At 38.3% G+C, this 23595-nt stretch overlaps 1 protein-coding gene across 4 annotated transcripts in view; it reads right to left on the reverse strand.

Annotated features, from left to right (window-relative positions):
- Positions 1-16590, reverse strand: part of P4HA1 (prolyl 4-hydroxylase subunit alpha 1) — a 76739-nt gene extending 60149 nt beyond the window's left edge. For 3 of the 4 annotated variants that reach the window (XM_049109049.1, XM_049109048.1, XM_049109050.1), the window contains exons 1-3: positions 16453-16590; positions 1627-1734; positions 453-549 (exon numbers count right to left, since the gene is read on the reverse strand). In XM_049109049.1, the coding sequence (XP_048965006.1) occupies positions 453-549; positions 1627-1702 (173 nt within the window). In that variant the 5' untranslated portion in view covers positions 1703-1734; positions 16453-16590. Of the gene's footprint in view, positions 1-452; positions 550-1626; positions 1735-3221; positions 3305-16452 lie in introns of all 4 variants that reach the window. The other variant, XM_049109047.1, reaches the window with a different exon arrangement.
- Between the last annotated feature and the right edge of the window lie 7005 nt (positions 16591-23595).

A 23595-nucleotide genomic window follows, 5' to 3' on the forward strand; every position in this document is an offset into this window, starting at 1 on the left:
TTTCTCACTAAATAAAAGGCAGGAATTCACAGGTCAGGATTAACTTTGAATGTGAGTCAGTTAAAAATAAATTAGCAGTTAAGGAAAAACCATATCAATTAAATAATTAACAATACTTACCACTGTAATCTCTAGAATACAACCCAGGAGTGAAGATAAATAGAATTAGAAAAATGCTCTAAAAGATGACTTGATTAGGGAGGTTAGAGGAAGATGTTAGCAACCACTTTTAGAAATTGTCAGTCAACACCCATTCCCATTTATATCCTTATCTCAATCCACATTCCTCTACCTAAATTCTTGACCCAGGCATAACTCTTGTTTCCTGTGCTCCTATTTTAGCCATTCCAACCAACTTTAAGACAGGTGGCTTCTATTTCCACCTGTTTTAGCTCTAGAACAAAAACATCCAGGTGGGATCAGAATCATAGAAAGTAGAACACTTTGCTTACTTTTTTATTTGTTCTAATTTGTCCTCTTCTGCCTTAATATAGTCTTTCAGAGAAGTCACCAGATCTTTCTCAGTATGGATCAAATCAGTCATCTGACCTAGAAGGAAGAGAAGGGAAGGTTATCAAATATCTACATTGGTCAACACAAGTATTTTAGAATAACTTAAAAATGATCAAGAATGTTTCATTCTTTGAGAAGAGTTAACTGTTAATAAACACAGATATGTTGGAGAAGACATCTTTTTTATATCACTTTATATCCTGAAATTAGATGTCATAACTATAATACCCATATTTTAGTAAGCACTACGATCATACAAGGGCAAAACTGGTTAACGGCATGAAGGAAAATATCTCATTTAAGGCAGATGAGTGTGCATAGAGTAAAATATAAAAGGATACACATCAAACATGAAAAATATTTCTGGGGAAAAGAGGACATGTGGAAGTCTTACTTTGTTTCTTCTTTAACCAATATGCTATTTTAAATAGTAATATTTACAAAGATTTCGTATAAAATGAAAAAATGACATAATTTCGGGTATTAAATTTATGGCATCTAATTTCGGGATATAAAATGACTTCTTATCCTCTTATAAATAACTAAACATGAATGATTTGAACTTCATTGGTGAAGTATACCGTTTGTTAGTGTGGTTATAGTTTATTGAATAAAAATTTCTAAATTCTGGGATCCCTGGGTGGCGCAGCGGTTTAGCGCCTGCCTTTGGCCCAGGGCGCAATCCTGGAGACCCGGGATCGAATCCCACGTCGGCTCCCGGTGCATGGAGCCTGCTTCTCCCTCTGCCTCTCTCTCTGCCTCTCTCTCTCTCTCTCTCTCTCTCTCTCTGTGTGACTATCATAAATAAATAAAAATTAAAAAAAATTTTTCTAAATTCTAATTAGTCTCAAGAACAAAAAAAGGTGAGAGCCGAGGTAGGGAAGAAGAAAAAGTAGTGTTGTTTTATAATTTAAAAATAAATTTTTTGATGAATTTGCCAATATTGTCCGACTTGCAAAATGAAGTAGACTTAAAATTAGAATTGGAATGGCTAAAATAGGAGCACAGAAAACAAAAGTTATGCCTGGGCCAAGAATTTAGGTAATTTATAATTTTTATTTTAAAAAAATTTAAATGCAAGAACAATACAAACCAAAAAACAGTAAGACTTACCAATTGAAGTAAAAAAGCCTGGATGTGCAAAAGACTGGGGAAGTAGAATCCCTACAATTAAAATATACCACATCATCTTGGAAAACTTAATTTTTCAGGTTCACACACCTACAAGAGAAATATGGTCATTACAACAAAAAAAAAAAGTAGGATAGGTAAAGTTCCTAAATGATTTTTCCTATGAACAAAATATAAGTCAGACACTAACGTTGCCCATAGACTGTTAATTCTTGTAAATTGATTTAATAATGTAATTAATAAGAGCTACTATCTTATTTTTCCATATAACTAGAGTACTAACTTTATATTTCATGTTAAAAAAATATAAATGTTTGTTATCACCTGATAATTAATGCTTAAAAATTCAACCTGTTTTCTCCTTAGTTACTATTAGAGTGATTAGATAGTAATTCATACATCCTGAAAAATAAGTTTTCTCTGTTATCTACATCTAAACCATGAATGTCCCATAAAAATTACTTCATTAAAGTAATTTAAATATTACCAAAATACAATCTAATGTATTCTCCATCTAATATGTTAGAATATGTTTTAAAGGGGAAAAAAAGGTTTTAGAGCCACTGATTTATCCTTTAAATTCCTTTTTTTTTTCTTTTAAAGATTTATTTACTTATTTATGAGAGAGGCAGAGATAGGAAGAGGGAGAAACAGGCTCCTCACAGGGAGCCTGATGCAGAATTCAATCCCGGATCCCAGGATCACGACCTGAGCTGAAGGCAGGTGCCCAACCGCTGAGCCACCAGGCATCCCTATCCTTTAGTTTCCTAATTTGTTCCATCCTTTCCTTACATGGCTTTCAATTTTAAAATAAGTTCAACTAAAAGTCGTACATTCTCAGGGTGCCTAAGTGGCTCAGTTGGTTAAGGGTCTGACTCTTGGGCAGCCCGGGTGGCTCAGCCATTTAGCACTGCCTTCAGTCCAGGGCATGATCCTGAAGACCTGGAATCGAGTCCCACATCAGGCTCCCTGCATGAAGCCTGCTTCTCCCTCTGTGTCTCTGTCTCTCTCTGTGTGTGTCTCTCATGAGTAAATAAATAAAATCTTAAAAAAAAAAAAAAAAAAGGTCTGACTCTTGATCTCAACTCAGGTCTTGATCTCAGAGTCATGAGCTCAAGCCCTGTGTTGGGCTCCACACTGGGCATGGAACCTACTTAAAAAGTTGTAGATTTTTGGGCAATGAAAATGTTCTAAAATTGACTGTGGTGAGTGATGGTTGAAGAACACTATAAAAGTACTAAATACCACTGAATCATGACCATTAAATGGGTGAATTGTATGGTACATGAATTATATCTCAATAAAGCTGTTATTTTTTAAAAGCTGTACAGAATCAAAAAGAATAAACAGCCCTTTCGATTTAAGCTAGTAATTTCTCTCAAAGGACCTAGTACTGAGGTTTTTCTATCTGCTGTGTTCTATGTAAACATTCTTAGCCTAGTACATAGCTATGGATTTTTTTTTTAACTTGGCAGCAAAACATGTCTTTTTTTCTTTGTCCCTGGTAGCACTGACTTTTCTAGAATGGATTCTTCATGGCAGCAGCAAATATCAACTAAACATCAGCAAGATTTTACCTTTCTTTTCCAAATATCCTGACAGCACGCTGTTCTTGCTCCTTCACCATCACATCCATGGACTTTTAAGTACTCCTTATTACCTTACAGAAGAATAAGTTACTATTACAGTACCTCTTGCCCCAGTAACAGGCTCCCATTTGTTACTCTTCTTGTCTCCCTATTTGTCTTTGAGCACGCACTTCTGACTCCTTCCAAGTGACTTCACTTAAACCACCAAGTTCAAGTCCACATTGGAAAGCTCTCTATTTTGCCAAAAATAATCCCCCCAAAAACAAAAAAAAACAAAACCCTTTCCCCTTCTTGAATCTCAATAAAAAATAAATCCCCACAGAAACTGACATTCTGGAAGTACTCCTAAGTCTCCTCCCTCAAGTTTGCCACAAGCTTCCAGATACTTCCAGAACCACACAGTAGTAAAATGCACTGCTCTCTTGGCTGCTTTACAGTAACTCTTTGGGAAGGCTTCTAGAATACAGCAGATGCAGACACTTCCTCTCCTGGGCTCCTGCCAAAGCACAAGGCTTTTTCAAAATCCTGGGCTGTCTGAAAAGTCTAGAATCTTCTCACTGTTTACACGGATTCTGCCATAATTTTCTTCATGAATAAATGTTATTTCCAGAAAATACAAATGCTTTTGCTCTACTAACAAAAGGCTAATCAGAAATGTTATCTAAATGTTTAACTCAGATAAGAAAGTTTAGATTTGTCAGGTAAGAGCTTATCATTTTTTCATAGCTAAGATACATTTGTCACTAAAGGTTTTTTGTCATCTTTCATTGTCCTTAAATTTCTCAATGAATCAAGAACCATTCATTAGCCTACAGAAATCACTAAAGTTTGAAAACTGCTTCTAACAATGATAGGCCTTACATAAAATTTCAAAGCATTAATCAAATGAAGAATATACCTTTACCTTACATCATGCTGCAAAATAAATTCTAGATAGATCAAAGAGTTATTATTAACAAAAAATAACAAAAAGAAACTTTACTAGATCTCTAAAAAGAGAAAAGAATCTCTAAACTTTAAAAATGATAAAAAAGTAACCTATCAAAAGCCAGATGGAATTCAAATACACAGAATAATCTAGGCTTATATGTGTTTTTAAAAAACCCTATGAAAGGGATGCCTGGGTGGCTCAGTCAGTTAAGTGTCTTGACTCCTGATTTTGGATCAGGTCACAATCTCAGGGTCCTGAGATTGAGCCCTGTGTCAGGCTCTGTGCTGAGAGAATGGAGCCTGCTTGAGATTCTCCCTCTCCCTCATCTGTCTTCTCACTCACACATAGTACACATGCTCTCTCCCTCAAAAAAGCAAAAAAAAAAAAAAAAAAAAAAAACACAAAATTTTTAAAAATCCTATAAACTAGGAAACTAAAGAAAATAGAGCTCCTATAAATCAGTAAGAAAACCACTAAGATATTAATAGAAAAGTAGATTAAGAATACAGAAAGTCACAAAAGAACTAAAAATAATTTTAAAAGTTCAGTTATCAAGGATCCATTTTTTTGTCCTTCAAATGAACAATTATCAAGGATCCATTTTTTGTCCTTCAAATGAACGATTAAATTTAACAAATTCACAAATATCTAATGATGATGCTATATATGTCAAGGAACTTAAAATGAGTATATGCTGTAACTTGTGAATTTAAATTAAAACGCAAAATTTAAAAATTAACAAACATTCATTGGTAAAATGGTATAAGCCATCTTGGAAGATGGTTTGGCAGTTTCTTAAAGTCAGACATACTTTTACCATACAATCTGGCAGTTGTTCTCCTTTGTATTTACCCAAAAAACTTGAAAACTTATGTCCACACAAAAATGTGCACATGAATATTTATAGATTTCTTCATAATGACTAAAACTTGGAAACAACAAAAATGTCCTTCAAGGTAAATGGATAAATAAACTGGTACATCCAATGAATTATCATCAATGCTAAAAGGAAATGAGCTATCAAGCCATGAAAAGACATGGAGGAATCTTAAATGCATATTTCTAAGGGAAAATGTTCTGGACAGCAGAACATTAGGTAATTTTTTATATTTCTTTGTATTTTCCAGATGTCCTAGGGTATATTTACTTGTCCCCGGGATCATGACCTGAGCCAAAGGCAGAAGCAGCTCAACCACTGAGCCACCCAGGTGCCCCTCACCCTAAGCTTTCTTTTTTAAAGATTTTATTCATTTATTCATGAGAGACACAGAGAGAGACAGAGAGAGGCAGAGACACAGGCAGAGGGAGAAGCAGGCTCCATGCAGGTAGCCCGACGCGAGACTCGATCCCGGGACCCCAGGACCACGCCCTGGGCAGAAGGCAGGCCCTAAACCGCTGAGCCACCCAGGGATCCCCTATCCTAAGTTTTTAATGAAGTGGTTAACTACTCCCTAATATAAAAAAAGTAGCTAACAAATACAATCCACATTTGTGCCTGTTTCATATTCTCCAGATTTCTCTGCTACAAAGACAGTAAGCTTATATGAAAGCAACTCAAATATCTAGCCATGAACTACATGGTCAGATTATTATCCTTCCTCCTACAGAAAGACATATGATGCGGGCTAGGCCAGTCATTGACACTTTCTCCCAAAAACATTTGAGGAGTGGGCTTGTGAAATGGTACAAAGCAGCTCCTTCTGGAGTTGCTAAGCTCATAGGATATGAATTTGTATCTGCCTGTGACGGTCTTTCCCACTTGTCAAGGACACATAGAAACCCAATCTATAAACAAAGTCATTCAGAAATAAACAATTCCAAGATCCATAGCCCTGACTCTTCCAATTGTTAGTAAAGCAATCATATCTTTATTAACCACAGTTTTTAAACCAATGCTTTGAATCTGTGAGCTACTGCAATAATCTTTCAACCCAATAAGAGAGCCTCTGAATTCCCTTTTTAAGGAATTTTAAACTAGATCAAGTTGGATTTGTCACTTGCAATATGAAGTTCAGACAACACAGCATTACTCCAAACTACTATGACCATCAAATGAAGAAATAGCCCTAAATAGCCCTAGATAGCAGTGGTTCTCACTGCTATATCAGAATCACCTACAGGTCTGAGGTATGTAGTTAATTTATACAAATTCTTAGGTGATGGTGATGCTGCTGGTCTGGGATCACACTTTGAAAACCACCAGATACAAACAAACATCCCTTAAAATCACGCAAAAAGAGCTTTCTATCTTTAAAAGAGTAAAATTTCAGGGGTACTCGGGTGGCTCAGTCGATGAAGCATCTACCTTCGGCTCAGATCATTATCCTGGAGTCCCAGGATCAAGCCCCACATCAGACTCCCTGCTCAGTGATAAGCTGCTTCTCCCTCTGCCCCTCTCCCTGGCTTGGGTGTGTACACGCTCTCTCCCTCTCTCTCTCAAATAAATAAAATCTTAAAAAAAAAAAAAAAAAAAAGTAAGGGACGCCTGGGTGGCTCAGCAGTTAAGCGTCTGCCTTCAGCCCAGAGCGTGATCCAGGAGTCCTGGGATTGAGTCCCACACTGGGCTTCCTGCGAGGAGCCTGCTTCTCCCTCTACCTAGGTCTCTGCCTCTCTCTGTGTCTCTCATGAATAAATAAATAAAATCTTTGAAAAAAAAAAGATTTTACTTATTTTTTGAAAAATATAATTGAATTCCTAATTATTCTGGTGAATAGTTCCTCTAATCTTTTTTTCTTAGAAGTAGGCTCCATCCCAAACTGAGAGCCCAAAATGGGGCTTGAACTCACAACTATGAGATCAAGACCTGAGCCAAGATCAAAACCTGAGCTGAGATCAAGAGTCAGATCCTTAACCATCTGAGCCATTCTGGTGCCCCTCCTCTAATCTCTTTTAATATTAAATACTTGTTTGTAAGCAATCATATCTTTATTAACCACAAGTTTTTAAAACAATGGTTTCCTTACTTCTGATGTCTCACTTCCATTTATTTCCATCTTCATTCAGTTAGCAGCTTGCAAAGCAAATAATTATGAGCATCTAAGAGTCAAGCATCCTAAAAAACATTGGAGTTTTATAAAAAACAGTAAGATACAGGGGCGCCTGGCTGGCTCAGTTGGGAGAACATGAGACTTTTGATCTCAGGGTTGTGAGTTTGAGCTCCACAATGAGCGTAGAGATTACTTAAAAATTAAAAAAAAATTTTTTTAAATAGTAAGATACAAATATCTCCTGTTCTAAATCCTCAGACAAGCTTGAAATAGAATTTAAATGGGTTAAAGAGGATGCAAAGAAGGCAAATCTCAGCTCCCTGAAAAGACTGGACTCAAAAAAACGGGGAGAGGGAAGAAAAAAAAAAAAAGAAAGCCAAGGAAGAGTCAAAGATATAAACATAAATTTACACTAGTATAAAATTTAGTGCTGAAATATTACAGATATACTGATGATATTTTAGTTCTTGATTAGATCATGAGTAGGTTCATGAGTGCTTATTACCTAACTTTTATAACATACATGTACTTTATACCTGTTTAATATACATGAACATTATTTTTTAGAAACTATAAGAAAAAAGTATATGGAAAAATCTTTCTGGAAAACATATTCTCAGGTAAGCCCAGATAAAAATAAATAGCAAAGTATAATATTTATCTAAAACTTTCCTACAGTCCTTCTCCCAGGAAAGTCCAATCCCACACACTCACAGGTCAATCAAACCTGGGAACAGATTTTAAAACAGTTTTACTACATTGTAAATATTTACAACTTTGAGTTATCAGGATTCATTGAATTGTACGTACAAGTTATTTAATGAATTACTAGGAACAGGGTATCTGGCAAATAATTCTATTAGCCTTTTGGTCTAACATTTTTCTTCCAAGAAAAAAATTGCAACATTTTAAAAAGTTGGTCTTTCCCAAACAAATCATTAAAAATTAATAAGGCCGACTAAAGAATGCTTGATATTCTAATCTAAACTTTCACTGACACTAAAAATTTTCCACAGGTCTCCTTCTAGCAGTCTCTCCATGCCTTCCACATTGTTCCAAATCTTTTAGAGGGCTCCAAAGTTTATTTAACCTCATACAAATTCCACAGTCAAATGCTGGTTGCCCTGACATGTGTTAGACTTTAAATTTTTTGACAATTTTTATAGTGAATGCAAAAGACCAGCACAAATTCAAGCTTCTAATTCAGGCTATTACAACGTGGTATATATTCAAGACTTTGCGTGTCTCTTCCATATAAGTAGGATGGATTTTTCTAAGACAACTAAGAGTACTTACTAATAGAACTAGTTATATTTCTGTTCTTCCCTATAATCCCTCTGGCAAACTGCCATTTGTTTTAACTTAACACCATGAATTCCAGTCATACTTAAGCTCCCAAAGAGAGGGAGCTACAACTCCAGTACATATGATCTGACAGTCAAGTGTTTTAATAGTTATGACCAACTTTTCTATAAAAACTCAGAAATCATGCTAGCCTCTTTCCCACAGCTGTCTTTCCTCAAGCAGTGAACCCAGTTATTGGTATAACTCTGCCAGCACTTTGAAATTTGCTTGGAAAGAAGCACTAAATCAAGATATTAGCCTTATCTGATCGAGTTGAAAAAGTCCTACACGATCTATCTGTCTTTTGGAGATTCTTGCAAAATTCAATTTTTCTTATCGGAAGGAACTTGAATATAATGTCATTTCAAAAGCACACACCTATTTTTGCCTGTATGGTGTTCTACCACCACTACTCTCTTCTGGAAACTGCCCTCCTTCTGCCTTTTTTACAGCACCAGTCTACCTTTAATTCATCCCCACAGTTTCATCACTCATGTTACACAGCATGATACTTCTCCCTCATCAAGTTGCCAAAGTTCCTTCCTGGAAATTTTGAAAATAAAATTGAGAGGGGGAAAAAAAAAAAAAAAAGGCAGGCACTCTTTGAATGCCTGAATTGTATAAAGCTCAGAAGCAGCAATGGACCAAGTTTTGATATACGGGCCAAAAAGTAAATGAATTTTACCTGGAAAGAATAAAGAGTGAAGCAGGTATACAGAGAGGAAGACAGATAAGAGAGAGAATAAAACATTCTGATGTTTTCCACATATTCTTGAAGCCTAATGGCATTCCTGACCTCAACTGTTAAGATAACTCCCTATCCCCACAATGTGTACATAAATTCCACCATGTGGTAGTATGACTGGGGTTTCTGTTTAACCCACAGTTCTAATTAATTGTCTTATTAACCCAGCAATTAATATTTTTATAGGCAAAATAAGTAATAAGGTCTTTTTTGGCTTGTTAGAAATCCAGTAAGTTCCATTTCTATATAAAATAGAGAGTTTAGAATAAATATTATTTTAATCCATTTTTTAAAAGATTTAACTTGGAATTTAGATTCAAAATTGAACTTAAATTTGCCTTGTCTTTCTTTACCAGTATTCTGCCCCTTGCTTGCTTCTGTTATATTGCCTAGCAAGCACACTGTGGTTGTGAAAATAGTATAGCAAAAAAGAAAATCCCCAGCTATTGATGTCATAGATTTGCGTATGTTTTTTAAACAGTTCTAGTTTCCACTTTTCATGGAATAATCAGGAAAAGTGTAAAAAAAAGTAAAATAAAAAATTTTGTCAGTTAAAAATATTGAATTTAAATGTTTAAAGTTTCTGTTTCAACTGGAAAAGTCAAATTCCCCTAAACCAGAAACATTTTACAAACAAATATAGACTGAAGGAGAAAGTTTTAGAAAGAAATGAATATTATTAAAATGGTGCTATTCCTCACTGACTATTCAATTATATATTTTAAACTGTATAATATACCTCTCAACTATTTCAAACACTTCAGTTAGAAACGCATACATTTCCCAATGTGAAGGGAAAAGGTCAGGATTCTTATGCCCACGATACAGAATATAAAAAATTTGCCATAAATGATATTAAAAGCCCCCCACAATAGTAAGAGTCATCAATAATGTCCTTTTTTTCTTTTTTTGGTGATCCCCTTAACAAGAAGCCAAATAAGCAAAAATGGTATCAAAATATGAGGTCAAATTTGACTACCACCAAGAAATTAAAAAAAAAAAACACCAATAATTTAGAGGAAAGTGCCTAGGAGGATACTTGGCACATAGAAGACACTTAAGAAGTGTTACTTTTAGGGCAGCCTGGGTGGCTCAGCGGTTTAGCGCCGCCTTCATCCCAGGGCATGATCCTGGAGACCCGGGATCAAGTACCACGTCAGGCTTCCTGCATGGAGCCTGCTTCTGTGTGTGTGTGTGTGTGTGTGTGTGTCTAATAAATAAATAAAATCTTTTAAAAAATGTTACTTTTAGATGTGGGGCAAGAACTTAAGAATAGATGGATTTGTTGCCAAGGCTGTCTCAAGAGACACAGAAAAAGAAAAGGCTGAGAGCATGGTGGGAAGCTCAGGAAACCTCAATCCTGGGCTAAGACGGTGAAAAAGAACAAGTAGCCTAGTCTACTAGCAGATAGATGCAGACTTTCTTATTTAAGAATTTGAGTAGAAGTAAGTGGACAGAGGCAGTGGAAGAGAAAAGGGGAAAGAACCATTAAATTATATATGCCTTATTTGTTGCTTATAAGTATTTCCAAATATTAACATAATCTATATATTTCTCGCTTTAAGAAAGACCTTGCAGTATCTTCTTGAATGTATATTAGTATCTTTTTGACTGGTTATATTAATGAAACTATGTGTACTTAGTAACACTAGTGTCAATAAATATTGGTTAGGGGATTTAAAAACTAGCAGTAATAGAGGGCAGCCCCGGTGCGGCAGTGGTTTACCGCCGCCTGCAGCCCAGGGTGTAATCCTGCAGACCCGGGATCAAGTCCCACGTTGGGCTCCCTGAATGGAGCCTGCTTCTCCCTCTACCTGTGTCTCCCTCTGCCTCTGTGTGTGTGTGTGTGTGTGTGTGTGTGTGTGTCTCACGAATAAATAAATTCTCTAAAAAAATAAAAAATAAAAACTAGCAGTAATATAAAAAGCAGCATTAGAGATACAAACTCTTTAAACTAGGTTTGTTTTCTAATTTGGAGAGTGGTAAATATATATGTGGAGAAGTTTTAAAGTTCAATTTCTAAATTCAAAGATTTTGTATCATACATACACTTTAAAACTTTACACAGTAACTAAAAGAACTCAAAAAAATGTTAACTGAGAGGTGGGATCACAATGATCGTCACTCAACTTGTGCATTTTCTTTAGTAAACATTTAATAGAACATGTCTATTTCTGTAAGTAAACAAGTGAGCTAAAAAAACAAAGTCAAAGTAGCACTGAAGTGAAGAGACAAATTCAAATCAGGGACAGAGTGAGCAAAATCCAAATGTTTAACTCCCCAGCTCTACTTGCTGACATAATACCACCATCAATCCCTTTTGCTCCAAAACAAATTTCATCTATTTTTTTATTTACATAGAAAGTCCTGATAAGACAACTTTGTTTTCACCACCCTGAAGATATAAATGAAGAGCAAAATCTAGATTTTTACATTTTAGAGTTTCTAAGCTTAAATAAGGAATATGAGGTGATAGCAAAATATTCCAAAAGCAGAATTTTCAATGAAACATGTAGATCAGTGGAACAAAATAGACAATCCAGACACAGAAAATGGTTTGTTTGGTTTTGGCAAAGGTATAAAGACAACTCAATAGAGCAAGGATAGTCTAGAAGAGCTGGATATTCATAGGCAAAACAAAAGCTTTATTTAGACACCTCGTATCCCCTAATGGGACACTGAGCAGCTCCCTACCTAGGAATTTATATAAATTTGGGGGCAAATTCTATTTTTCTTAACCCTAGTCTTCCTGTTCTCATTCTAGCTTTCAATTCCCTCTTTTTTTCTAATGCCAGATCTAAAGTTGTCAAGTTCAAGAAAAGACATATGAAATAAAGTCACATATACTAGAATAAGGAGTGATGAATTCATGGTTGCAGCAGAATTTAAAAATATGAAATGAAAAAAAATATATGAAATGTGAACAGAAAACAGACAACCTAGGTCCCAGTCCTAGTGCTCACAGTTTTTGCTTGGACAAATTACTTGACTTCTCTCTCAGTTTCACTTGTAAAATGGGGACGATATAAAACTACCTCAAAGAATTATTTTAAGGAACAAATTATATATGAAACAACACTTTAAAAAATGTAAAGTACAAAGGGCACCTGAGTGGCTCAGTGGTTGAGTGTCTGCCTTTGGCTCAGGTCATGATCCTAGGGTCCTGGGATGGAGTTTCCATCAGGCTCCCCACAGGGAGCCTGCTTCTCCATCTGCCTATGTCTCTCTTCCTCTTTCTCTCTGTCTCTCTCATGAATGAATGAATTAATTAAAATAAAATCTTAAGATTTTATATATATATATATATAAAATCAGTTGTTATCAGGTAGATTAAAAAATCTTTTTAGGGGATCCCTGGGTGGCTCAGCAGTTTAGCACCTGCCTTTGGCCCAGGGTGCAATCCTGGAGTCCCGGGATCGAGTCCCGTGTCGGGCTCCCAGCATGGAGCCTGCTTCTCCCTCCTCCTGTGTCTCTGCCTCTCTCTCTCTCTATCATAAATAAATAAATTAATTAAATAAATAAATAAATAAATCTATCTTCTAACCAAAAAAAAATCTTTTTAGAGCCCAGTCCAATGCCCTCAGAAAATTATTTCAGAGAAAAGAAAAAATTACTGATACGTGGTTTATGGTTATGTGTTTCTTTTCAGAAAAAAACAAAACAGAAAACTGGTTAAAGTTTACTGTAGCTATACAGGTGGATAAAATAAACCACCAAATTACAGCCTTCTGTTTGCACTACTTATTATGAAGAAACAGCTCAAATGCCCAAGAAGAAAGAAAGGCTGAGTATATTAATTTAACATATTATAATATTACTATTTAAATGAAAATTTTGTAAACCACCAAAACATGGACATACTTATACGAAATATTAAACAGGAAGAGGAAGAAGTCCAAGATAGTATGCATTCACAGATGACACTATGTAATAAGCAGGACTACTATACTGTATTTTTGCCAATGTCCTACCAAATATACTAATAGTCACACTGATCATCCAAAGAAACATAGGAAAAGGAATATTTCTCATTATATCAAGTTCAAAAAGTGCTGGCGTACCTTAATGAAGTCTTTTGAATTTCTAGTTTTTATTAAGGCACAAAATTTGGCCAGAGGAAAACCAATGAGAAGATAGCTTCATATTATACAAATAAATTTCATTGGGTAGAAACATGAATGAAGCTTTAACTAGTTTCATAAATACATACACATTTTATTTGGCCTGTGTCTTACATATTCATATAATTGTAAGCACAAACACACCATTATGATTTAATTGTAAGATTCAAGTTCTCACTGTATGAAGAGCAAACAGTTTCATGCCAAGGGCCAATGCAATTTATTTTTATTTACATCCAAGCATTTTCTACTTTCAGAGGAAAACCAAAGACCTATTACAACATATGAGGGAGAGGGGAAGCCAGGGGGAGCAATACCACATATGATTGCCTAGACAATTCAGCAATTCAACAATTCTCCCACCAACCTATTAACCTTTGCTGAAACCCTTTCAGCAATAGCTTATTACTGTCATCTATATATTCAAATCCAGTTAAGACTTATAGCTCAGTTCCGTTTTCAGAAATATTCAAGAAATACTGCTTCAAGATACCTAGATGTATTTAAAGATTAACTTTATATATCTTTTATTTTTTATCCTTATAATAGTTAACAGATGTGTAAGGTTGAGGGAGGGGAGTATCTGTAAATGGTACATAACACTCCATGCACATGTACTTCCATTTCCTGACTCAGGACCCACACACCTCCTATCAGATTTTCAGTGGATTTCATGACCTCAAAATAAGTTGAGAGCTGCTACTATGTATCTCAGGGTACACTTCTCAAATATAAAAGCAGTAATTATATCCCAGTTGATAATTAATTGCTAAGTAAATAAGGCATTCCTTCCACAGAAATGGAAGGTTCACAGCTTTACCACTGAGGCCCTGGAGTAACTCTTGCTACATCCCTGGAATAAAAGCAGGAGTTTGAACTTCATCGCCTTATGAAAGATGCTGCTTGTCAGTCAGTATACAACCCACTCTGCAATATTAGAAAAGGTTAGCATCTCACTATCAGAAAGCCAAGATTCACCTGCAACAACCTGGACCACCTAAGTGGTATAAAGCTTTCTTTCTTCAATAGTCTTTCACACTGTCTAAATTTTTCTACAGTAATTAAAAGGTGTATGTATTTCTTTTAACAGTTTTACTACTTTAGTTACCAAGGCAACAAAATGGCCAATGTAATTATCTGCTTACCAAAGTTATTACTTTAAGTACTTCGAAATAAAATTCACTTTAAGATGTCAAAGGAAACAGCATTATCTCATCTAAAAAGAGACAAAGTAGTCCTTTTCCTAGTTAGTCTAAGTTAAATCTGTAAGAAGCATCTACCATCAGCTTTTTAAAATACTGGCAGGACTTGAGGCATAATGTTTCAAAATCAAAACTGACCTGGCGCTTAAAGGTAAGTGATAAAGCCTATGCTTCCTACAGAAAGAAAGAGGTAAAAATTTGAGATTCCTACTTAAGATTCCGAAATTCTATTCACAGGCTAGAACCCAAAAGTTAGCTAAAGAAAAAAAAAAAAAAAAAAAAAAAAAAAACACATGCAAGGTCTATTTAAATTTCAAAAGAAGGCAACACATATTAAAGATTGTTCACTTTCAGCTTCTTGAATATTTCCTGCTTAAGGTATCCATCTTCTCTCTAGAAACTCGATCAGAAAAATCCCTTCAAAATGTCTTATAAATTAAATTCTAGTGTTCCTACTATTCCGTCTGATTATTTTAGAAAAAGACTAGCCTCATTCATAAGGCTATTCGCACATCTAAACCTAAAAGGGGAAATACGTCTCTTGCCAGAAACTTTTTTTTTTTTTTTTTTTTTAAGGAGCAAACCTGATGAAAGAACACTGCTGCCACGTCTTTTCCCCTCCCCCACTCACGTAGTGGCTGTTTCATCCCTTCCGAGCGCTTTCCAAGGGAAAGTCCAAGAGCCGCGGCTCTCTGAGAAACCATAAACAGTTAAGTTGAAATTGGCAACCCTCGGTGGCCTCTCTGATCAATTCCTAAAAGGACGGCTCGCTTCTCCATCCCTTTCTTAAAGCAAACAGTGCACAGAATTCCAGGAGAGAATTCCCTCTCCGGAACGCCTGTGAGTTGTCTTAAAAAAAAAAAACAACTGAACTTTCACACATTCGAGTATTCAGGAGAGAAACAGTCTCCTACAAATGGGAGAAGGAGTATCATCCTTCCTTCCCCTTAAGTAAACATACGTCTGGGGCGCGGTGGCGGGGGTTGGGGGGGCGGCATTTGTGCGATGCAACTCGAAGTTCTCACACAACCACGGAACTCGTTTTTACTGATGGGGACTTTAAAAGCAGCAAACTCTCTGCTGAAAGAGAAGGGGTGGTGAAGCTCGTGTGCCTTTAAAAAAAAAAAAAAAAAAGTCGTGGAAGAAGGAAGGAAGAGGAGCTTCCCCGACGCCCGGGCGATCTGACAGCCGCCTTCCTCCACGCAGCAGCCCGAAACTCGGCGCCCCGGGCTGCGTCTCGCAGCCCCAGCAGCGCCGCTGCGCGCAACAGATGAGCCAAGCCCCAACTTCTCCCGCTACGGGTCCGTCCGCTCCTCAGACCCGACGACTTTCCGATGAGGGCGCAACGCCTCGAGGGCTTCAGCTCCCGACCCCGGGCTGTAAAGCCCGCTCTCCGCTCCGCCACATGCTAACCATCTGAGGCGGCGGAGGCCGAAAACCCACGCCCCGCCCTCGCGTGCCCCCCGCCCCCGCCCCCGCCCCAGCTCTGGTAGGAGAGGACCAGGTAGGAGAGCAGCTCGGAAAAACTCCACAGGCTGAGAGCCCTCCCCGGGAAGCGAGGAATATTCAAGAAAGTCCTGGTCCCCAGGGCGGGGACGGAGGCTGCCGCTGCCTCAACGGCCGGGGGCGCCGACCAGGCAAGGAGGCGGGAGAAGGGGAGCGCGGCGACCGGCAGAAGGGCCTGTGGGGCGGCCAGGGGGCGCGGGGCCAGGTCTCCAGGAAAAAAAAAAAAAAATGCAGTAGCCGCTGTGAGGGTCAACTGGAGAACCCTCCGCCCTCAAGCCATCCCATCGGAGCGAGCAGGGACCGGGCCGCCACAGCTGTCCGAGAAGGGCCACGGCGTCCTAAGGCCCGAGGCGCAGACTCCAGCGTCCCGGGGAGCGTCTCACCTGGGAGTGGGCACGGGGGGGCGGCGCGCTCTTCAGTCCGCTGTAGCCTGCTCTCGGGCCGGATACCTGCGCCCTTCCCTCAGCCCGCTGGCGGCGCGACTGGGCAGCAGAGGGAGCCAGTTAGCCCTTTTATAACCTCTAGGCTGCGACGGCGCCGCTGGGGAGGAGGCGACTGCAGCCCTCGCTACGTGAGCTCGATCACACCAGCGCCCCGGCCACTGCGCAGGCGCCCAGCCCGCGCCTCCCTCTGCTCGGCGCCCGCGGCCCACACCCGGCCTCCCCACCAGCCGGGGAATCTCGGGCGGAGCGGGGAGGGGCGGGGGGAGCGGGGGCAGGCGGGCCTGGCCTGTGCTGCGCGTGCGCAGGGTCCTCGCCACGCCGCGGTCTCCTTCGCTACCTCTGGTTTGCTTCGCTGGTTTTCCGCAGGTTGTTTGAACGCGTTAATTTCAACCTCAGCCCCAGGCCTGGGCCTCCAACCACCTGCAGTGAGATCACTAAGATATGGAAAGAGGAACAGGGGAGCGTAGAAAATGACGCAGAAAAGAAGCCTCGGGTGAAAAATAATACAGTGCATCCTCTCTTGGTACCTCAGCTATCTTACCCCTGAGGCTATTTCCTTTACTAACCTCCCTTTTTCACCTCTACTGTCCACCTTTATATTGTATCAGTAGGTAATTGCGCTCCAGAGATAGATTTTTTTTTTTAATGTAGTTTCCGGCTCAGCCCTGTAAAACGCAGGGCATTAACCTCTCTTTATCTCGGTTTTCTCATCTGTAAAATGGGAATGATGGTAGGTACCTTGATGGTAGGTACCTCATAGGAATGCTGGGAGAATTAAATGCGAAAATGTATGTGAAGCACTTAGTACATGCCAAGCACGCAGAAGGGACTTGGTAAATATTAGATGGTATCCCTAGACCATGTAAGACGCCCAGCGTTGTTTTTGGTCTTGGTCTAACGTTTGCCTTTGCCGTTGTATTCCTCAAAGAACAAAGCCTTGCTATCAGAAAGGAGACAGTGAAGGAGATGCTTTTACCCTTGTCAGTAAAAGGGAAAAATGACTTCTCTAAGACTCGTGATTCATTAAAAATTGTTGTTTCTGGGGGCGCCTGGGTGGCTGAGCGGTTGAGCGTCTTCCTTTGGCTCAGGTCGTGAACCCCGAACCCCTGATAGAGTCCCACGTCGGGCTCCCCGCAGCTTCTCCCTCTGCCTCTGTCTCTGTGTCTCTCATGAATGAATAAACAAAATATTTTTTTAAAATTGTTTCTGAAGTTTTTCTTGTATGCAAAAAAGCATAGCAATATTTAAACATTTCTCTCTTATCTAGAAGGTGGAGTTGATTATATAAATACAGAGAGAGTGGGTATTTTGAAAACTGTAGGCATCCCAGAAAGTAGGTATAATGATGTCAACTCAGCAGTTCTCAAAGTTTAGTTGGGGATCAAAATTAGTTCATACGAAGACTGGGCTTTTCCAGAGACTACATTTTCAGTGATACCGAAACAGATTGAAGGCAGAAGCAGATATGAGAATTCTATTAAGCCAGACATAGAGATTTACAGAAATGTAATGCCACTCTTCTTACTAAATGCTTTTTGCTTTGAAAGAATAGTTCTATTTCATTAAAAAAATGTTAATTATGTTAACATGTAACAGATTTGTTTATGTTTTTAAATGAATTAATAAATATCTTACATGTTTAACTCTTATTACTGATAATATTGACAGATATGATCCACATAAAAAGCTTTTTGGAGTCCTCAATACTTTTTTAGGAGTGAAATGGTCATGAAACCAAAGAATTTGAGAACTTCTTAGTCTAAACAAAGCAGAAAGCCCTTTAACACAAGAGGCAGATCTTTGCCTCAAACGGAACTGTGATCAACCTATACACTGGTCCTAAATGAGCTGACTGAAAATTGACAATCTACCCTATAAATAAAACGGCCCCAGACCCCAAGGCAGATTTAATGCATAGCTAAGGTTTCAACTTCAGGGGACTTAATTTGCACTAGCTTTTTCCAAGGCCCTGGAAGGGGCCCTAGCAGTATATTCACACAGTTCACAAAAAATTTTGACTGCAATATTTAGACCACAAATTCTTTCTTCACTGATTTCTCCTCTGTCACACTTCCCCTTGTCCAGTGGTGTAGGAGTGGCTAGCAGGCATTTTTTAAATTTAGCTGAAGGAAGTTGAGTTAGAATACATTTGGTTTGAGTTTAGTGGGATATATTTTTGTAACTCACAGTCACTTCTATGCATAGTTAAAATATTGCCAGCTGTCCCAGTGTAGGAATGGCATCCAAGAATACTCCTACCACCCATTGTGCCAACCCACCCATCATTATAAAACAAAGGTGAAGGGCCAGACATTTAGTAGCTATTTGAATGTATCCCATGTTCTACCACCAAGAAAATATATATAGTGGAGCAGACACAAAACTTAGGGAGCCTAGAGCTAATCTGTGGGATATCCTTCTAATTACTGGATGTGTAAAAAAAATTGTAAGTAATCTCCACCTATCAGCACCAACCTCGAACCACAACCCCAGGGTCAAGAGTCACATGTTCTACTAACGGAGCCAGTCAGGGCCCCTGAATGTGTAAAATTTTAATGAAAGATTTAATGCTTGTCAATGCTTAGCTATAAAAGGAAGTTCTTTTCTATTAGAATTAAATAAGGATATCCACAAGCTTGTTAACAGTATTATCAGTTTAAAGAAACCTAATGTGCCCTGAACTCTTTTCAGTCATATCAAACAATTTTATTTGAGATTCTTCCAAGTGTAACAACAATCCTAAAAATTTACATGACATTATCAGTAATCAGTTGTGAAGCTGAAAGAAATGTCTAGCCTGTACCTATCAATATCGTTTGGTTGCCCAAAAAGGGCATTTCACATCAATTTTTATATATGACTGCTGAACCTGATCATCCCTGCTTAGTTAGAATGAAAATGAGAGATACCTTGCAGAGAGAAAAAGAATGATACGACTACCCTTTGAAAGGCCAAACATTAAAAAAAAAAAGAAAGAAAAAAAAAAGAAAGGCCAAACATTAGAACAGAACTGTTCTAGCCGTACCATAAACCCCTGATTTCTTCTCACATCTGAAAAAGTTGAATGGGTTCATCAATTAATAAATAATTCTTGAAGAAAATATTAAAAGTCCCATATTTTTAGGAAAAGATTGTGTAGCTATGGTAACAACTAATGAACAGAAGTAATTTTCAACTCAATTAATAGATCAATGGTGGTGACTCAACGCTGTGAAGAAGCCTCTAAAAAAACCAGCCAGTGATAGCTTTCCACTTTTTAAAGTTAGCCAAATAGCAACAGCTTTACTCTTGTGAACATATCTCTGAAAATCAGCCAATTGTAAACAGTCTCTCCACTAGAGTCTTTATGCTTCCAGAGCTGACGTCAACCCAACCCACTCCCATTTTGAAAGTCAGTCAATAACAGAACTCCACATTTCACAAAATACCATATACGATCAACAGAGAGACTAGACCACACAAGTATAGTGTTTCTACACATACAAAGTAATAAATCAATTTTTTATTTCACAGTTTGAATGATAGCTTCTTCCAAGAAAAGGGGAAGCCAAAATAGAAAATGTAGACTTATTGAAGGCAGTTTTAATCAACTTGCATTCACACATATGAAATAACTAGAAATCATTTGAGAGAATAGATAAGTACTGAATTGTGTTGTGAGGATTATAAAATACTACATACTTTATTTGAGAGGAGAAATAATAAAGTTGAATTTGCTAAAAGAGGTAATAGTGGACATGTTTTTCAGCAGGGGATTAAGATGATGGAAGCAATGTTTTAGAATATTATGCTATGTGACTTAGAAGAGAAAGAAAATGGAGTCTAGATCTGTAGTCCAAGATTCATTGAATAAATATTTATGGAACGCCTACCAACAGTGTCCAAGACACTGCCTTCTGGGCTGTGGAAGATCAAACTTTAATTAGTCTCTTAAAGAGTTTATAATCTTATTGGCTAGAGTGATATATGATTCCTGCTGTCATATAACTTGGAGGCCTTTGAAGGAAACCGAAAATACACTAAATAAATAAATAGTAATTATAATAAAAGAAAATAAGGTTCTGTAGAAAAGGATAACAGTATGGACATAATTTAGATAGATAACACAAGGAAAGTGTCACTGAAGAAATGAAATATAAACTGAGACTTGAATTGGCCAGATGAAATGTGTGAACAAGAGCATTCTAAAGAGAGAGAATGGCATGTGTGAGGAGCATGTGACAGGAAAAAGCTTGATGCATTTGAGAAGCTAAAAGAAATTTAGTGTACTTGTAGTTCCATAAGCAAGGGAGAAACCAGGTGATCAATATGCAAAGGCTAGATTATGTAGGGCCCATATGTACTGTAACAAGTACAATGAGAAGGCATTGAAATATTTTAAATAATGAGACAATAGCATGTAATTTACCTTTCACAAAAGAAAATGCAATGTAAAAATATGAGTTTTCCAGGATGCCTGGGTGGCTCATCAATTGAGTGTCTGCCTTTGGCTCAGGGTGTCATCCAGGAGTCTGGGGATTGACTCCCACATGGGGCTCCCTGCATGGAGCCTGCTTCTCCCTCTGCCTATGTCTCTGCCTCCTTCTCTGTATGTGTCTCTCATAAATAAATAAATAAAATCTTTAAAAGAAAAAAAGAATATGAGTTTTACATGTCACTAGACACGGGGATGAGTCTTGGGACTAGGAGCGATAGAAACTTTCTGTTTAATCATGAGTAGGAACGCAAAAGTCAAGAGATGAATGCCACTGAAACTGGAAACCATTCCAGTTACTAACATCCTATCACCATGGCATTGAGGAAAGTAGCTGCAGTGGGGTAGTGAGACTACTACCTATGTCATGTGGCCTCAATAGAGATGCTCACCATGGCAGGCAGAATAATGTCCCCTCTGAGATGTCCACATCCTACTCCCTTGCACCTGTGACTATGTTACTTTACCTGGCAAAATAACTTTGCAGATATAATTAAGGATCTTTGTATGGGGAGATTAGTCTGGATTTTCCAGGTAGGCACAACTTAATTAAATGATCCTTTAAAGCTGAAAACCTTTCCTAGCTGTGGTCAGAGAAAGGGGATGTGAGGTGGAAGCAAAGTGAGATATTTGCTACATTGCTGATTTGAAGATGGATTGGGGACTAGGAGCCAAGGAATGTGGGAGGCCTCTAGAAACTGGAAAAGGCAAGAATTCTTCTCTAGGACAATTAGAAGGGAACACAACACTGTCGACACTTTTGATATTAACCCAATGAAACATGCGGCAAAATTCTAATCCACAAAACTGTAAGATAATAAGTTTGTATTTAAGCCATCAAGTTGGTGATAACATTATACAAGCAATAAGAAACTAATACACTCATCACTTATATGACCATGACTGAAACAATATCTGAAGACAATGACATTTCCCAAGGGTCTGAGTAGATTTCCTAACATTCTGTCCTAGAAGTGAATATAGTAATTAGGACTGACCCCTTACTCAGGATAAGCATTCTTGAAATCATGGGAATTATCTGAGAGAACTCTAGAGAGGAAGAAAGACCTCTCAGTAAACAGGACAGAAGCATTAAGAAGTTTAACGTAATTTTATTTTTTTAATGTTATTTATTTTTTGAAGATTATTTATTTATTCGTGAGAGACACAGAGACAGATAGAGAGAGGGAGAGACACAGGCAGAGGGAGAAAGAAGCAGGCTCCATTCAGGGAGCCTAATGCGGGACTCAATCCCAGGACTCCCAGATCATGCCCTGGGCTGAAGGCAGGCGCTAAACCGCTGAGCCACCCAGGGATCCCCATTATTTATTTATGAGAGACACACAGAGAGAGGCAGAGACACAGGCAGAGAAAGAAGTAGGTTCCCTGCGGGGAGCCTGATGTGGGACTTGATCCCAGGACCCCGGGACCACGAACTGAGCCAAAGGCAGGCGCTCAACCACTGAGCCACCCAGGCACCCCAAGACCTTTAATTTTAATAAGCAAAAGGCATGTGTATATTTTACCCTCAAGCTGGTATAGCAGAGCATATTAGTTACACACACAAAAAAATGTGCCATGGTCTCTAGTTTGGAAAGCTGGCCATAATAATGGTATCAACAACCAAAATAAAGAAGTTGGGGAAGTGAGCTTACTTTGCAGAGCAGTTGAAGAGTTTGATTTTGAATCTTATTAGATTTGAAATGACATGGGCCATCACAGGTTTCAAACTTATCCTGCCAATTAATAGTCAGTTTGTCAATATAAAGCAGATTTCCTATCACAATGAAACCTTATATAAAAACTAAACTCCTTTCTTTCTACTTGCAGTTCTTTTCTTTCTACTTGCAGTTCTTTTTTTTTTTTTTAAGATTTTTTATTTATTTATCCAGAATGAGAGAAGAGACAGAGAGAGAGAGAGAGAGAGAGGCAGAGACACAGGCAGAGGGAGAAGCAGGCTCTACGGAGGGAGCCCAACATGGGACTCGATTCCGGGACTCTAGGATCATGCTCTAGGCTGAAGGTTGAAGCCACTCAACCGCTGGACACCATCACAGGTGTCCCAATCTGTGATGTCTTTAGATTTAATTCTGCTAAATTTGAGTCAGCTGCACATTAACTGCACATGTCTTTCTACTGTTGGTTGGCAAGGCTAGGCTATCGCTCCATGATATTCATTAGTACTGTTCACCAAATATTTCTAGGACTTTTCCCACACAGTCTGCTCTTCTATACCTTCTTTACAGTTAGTTGTGGCCAACTAATTTGCTTTGGCCAATGAAAGTGACATGTTTGAAAGTCAAAATGTGATTCATCACAGTCCCTCCCAAGTACTGTAGTTACCATGAAAGCCCGTTTCAAGATTAAGCCTTTATCAGTCCAGATCTCTGAGTTCCTACAATAAACAAAGCCTCAAACTCTGTACTGTCTTGACAATCTACATATGTAGCTTGAGTGGAAAACAAACATCTACTATGTTAACTCACTAAAACTTAGTTATTTATAACTTCAGCATTACCTTGTCTATCTCAACCTCTATACTGCCTAAACGAAGTCAAACTTTGGGACGCCTGGGTGGCTTAGGGGTTGGGCATCTGCCTTCCAGCTCA

The sequence above is a fragment of the Canis lupus genome, chromosome 4, assembly GCF_003254725.2.
Source record: "Canis lupus dingo isolate Sandy chromosome 4, ASM325472v2, whole genome shotgun sequence".
In the NCBI taxonomy this organism is placed as follows: Eukaryota; Metazoa; Chordata; class Mammalia; order Carnivora; family Canidae; genus Canis; species Canis lupus.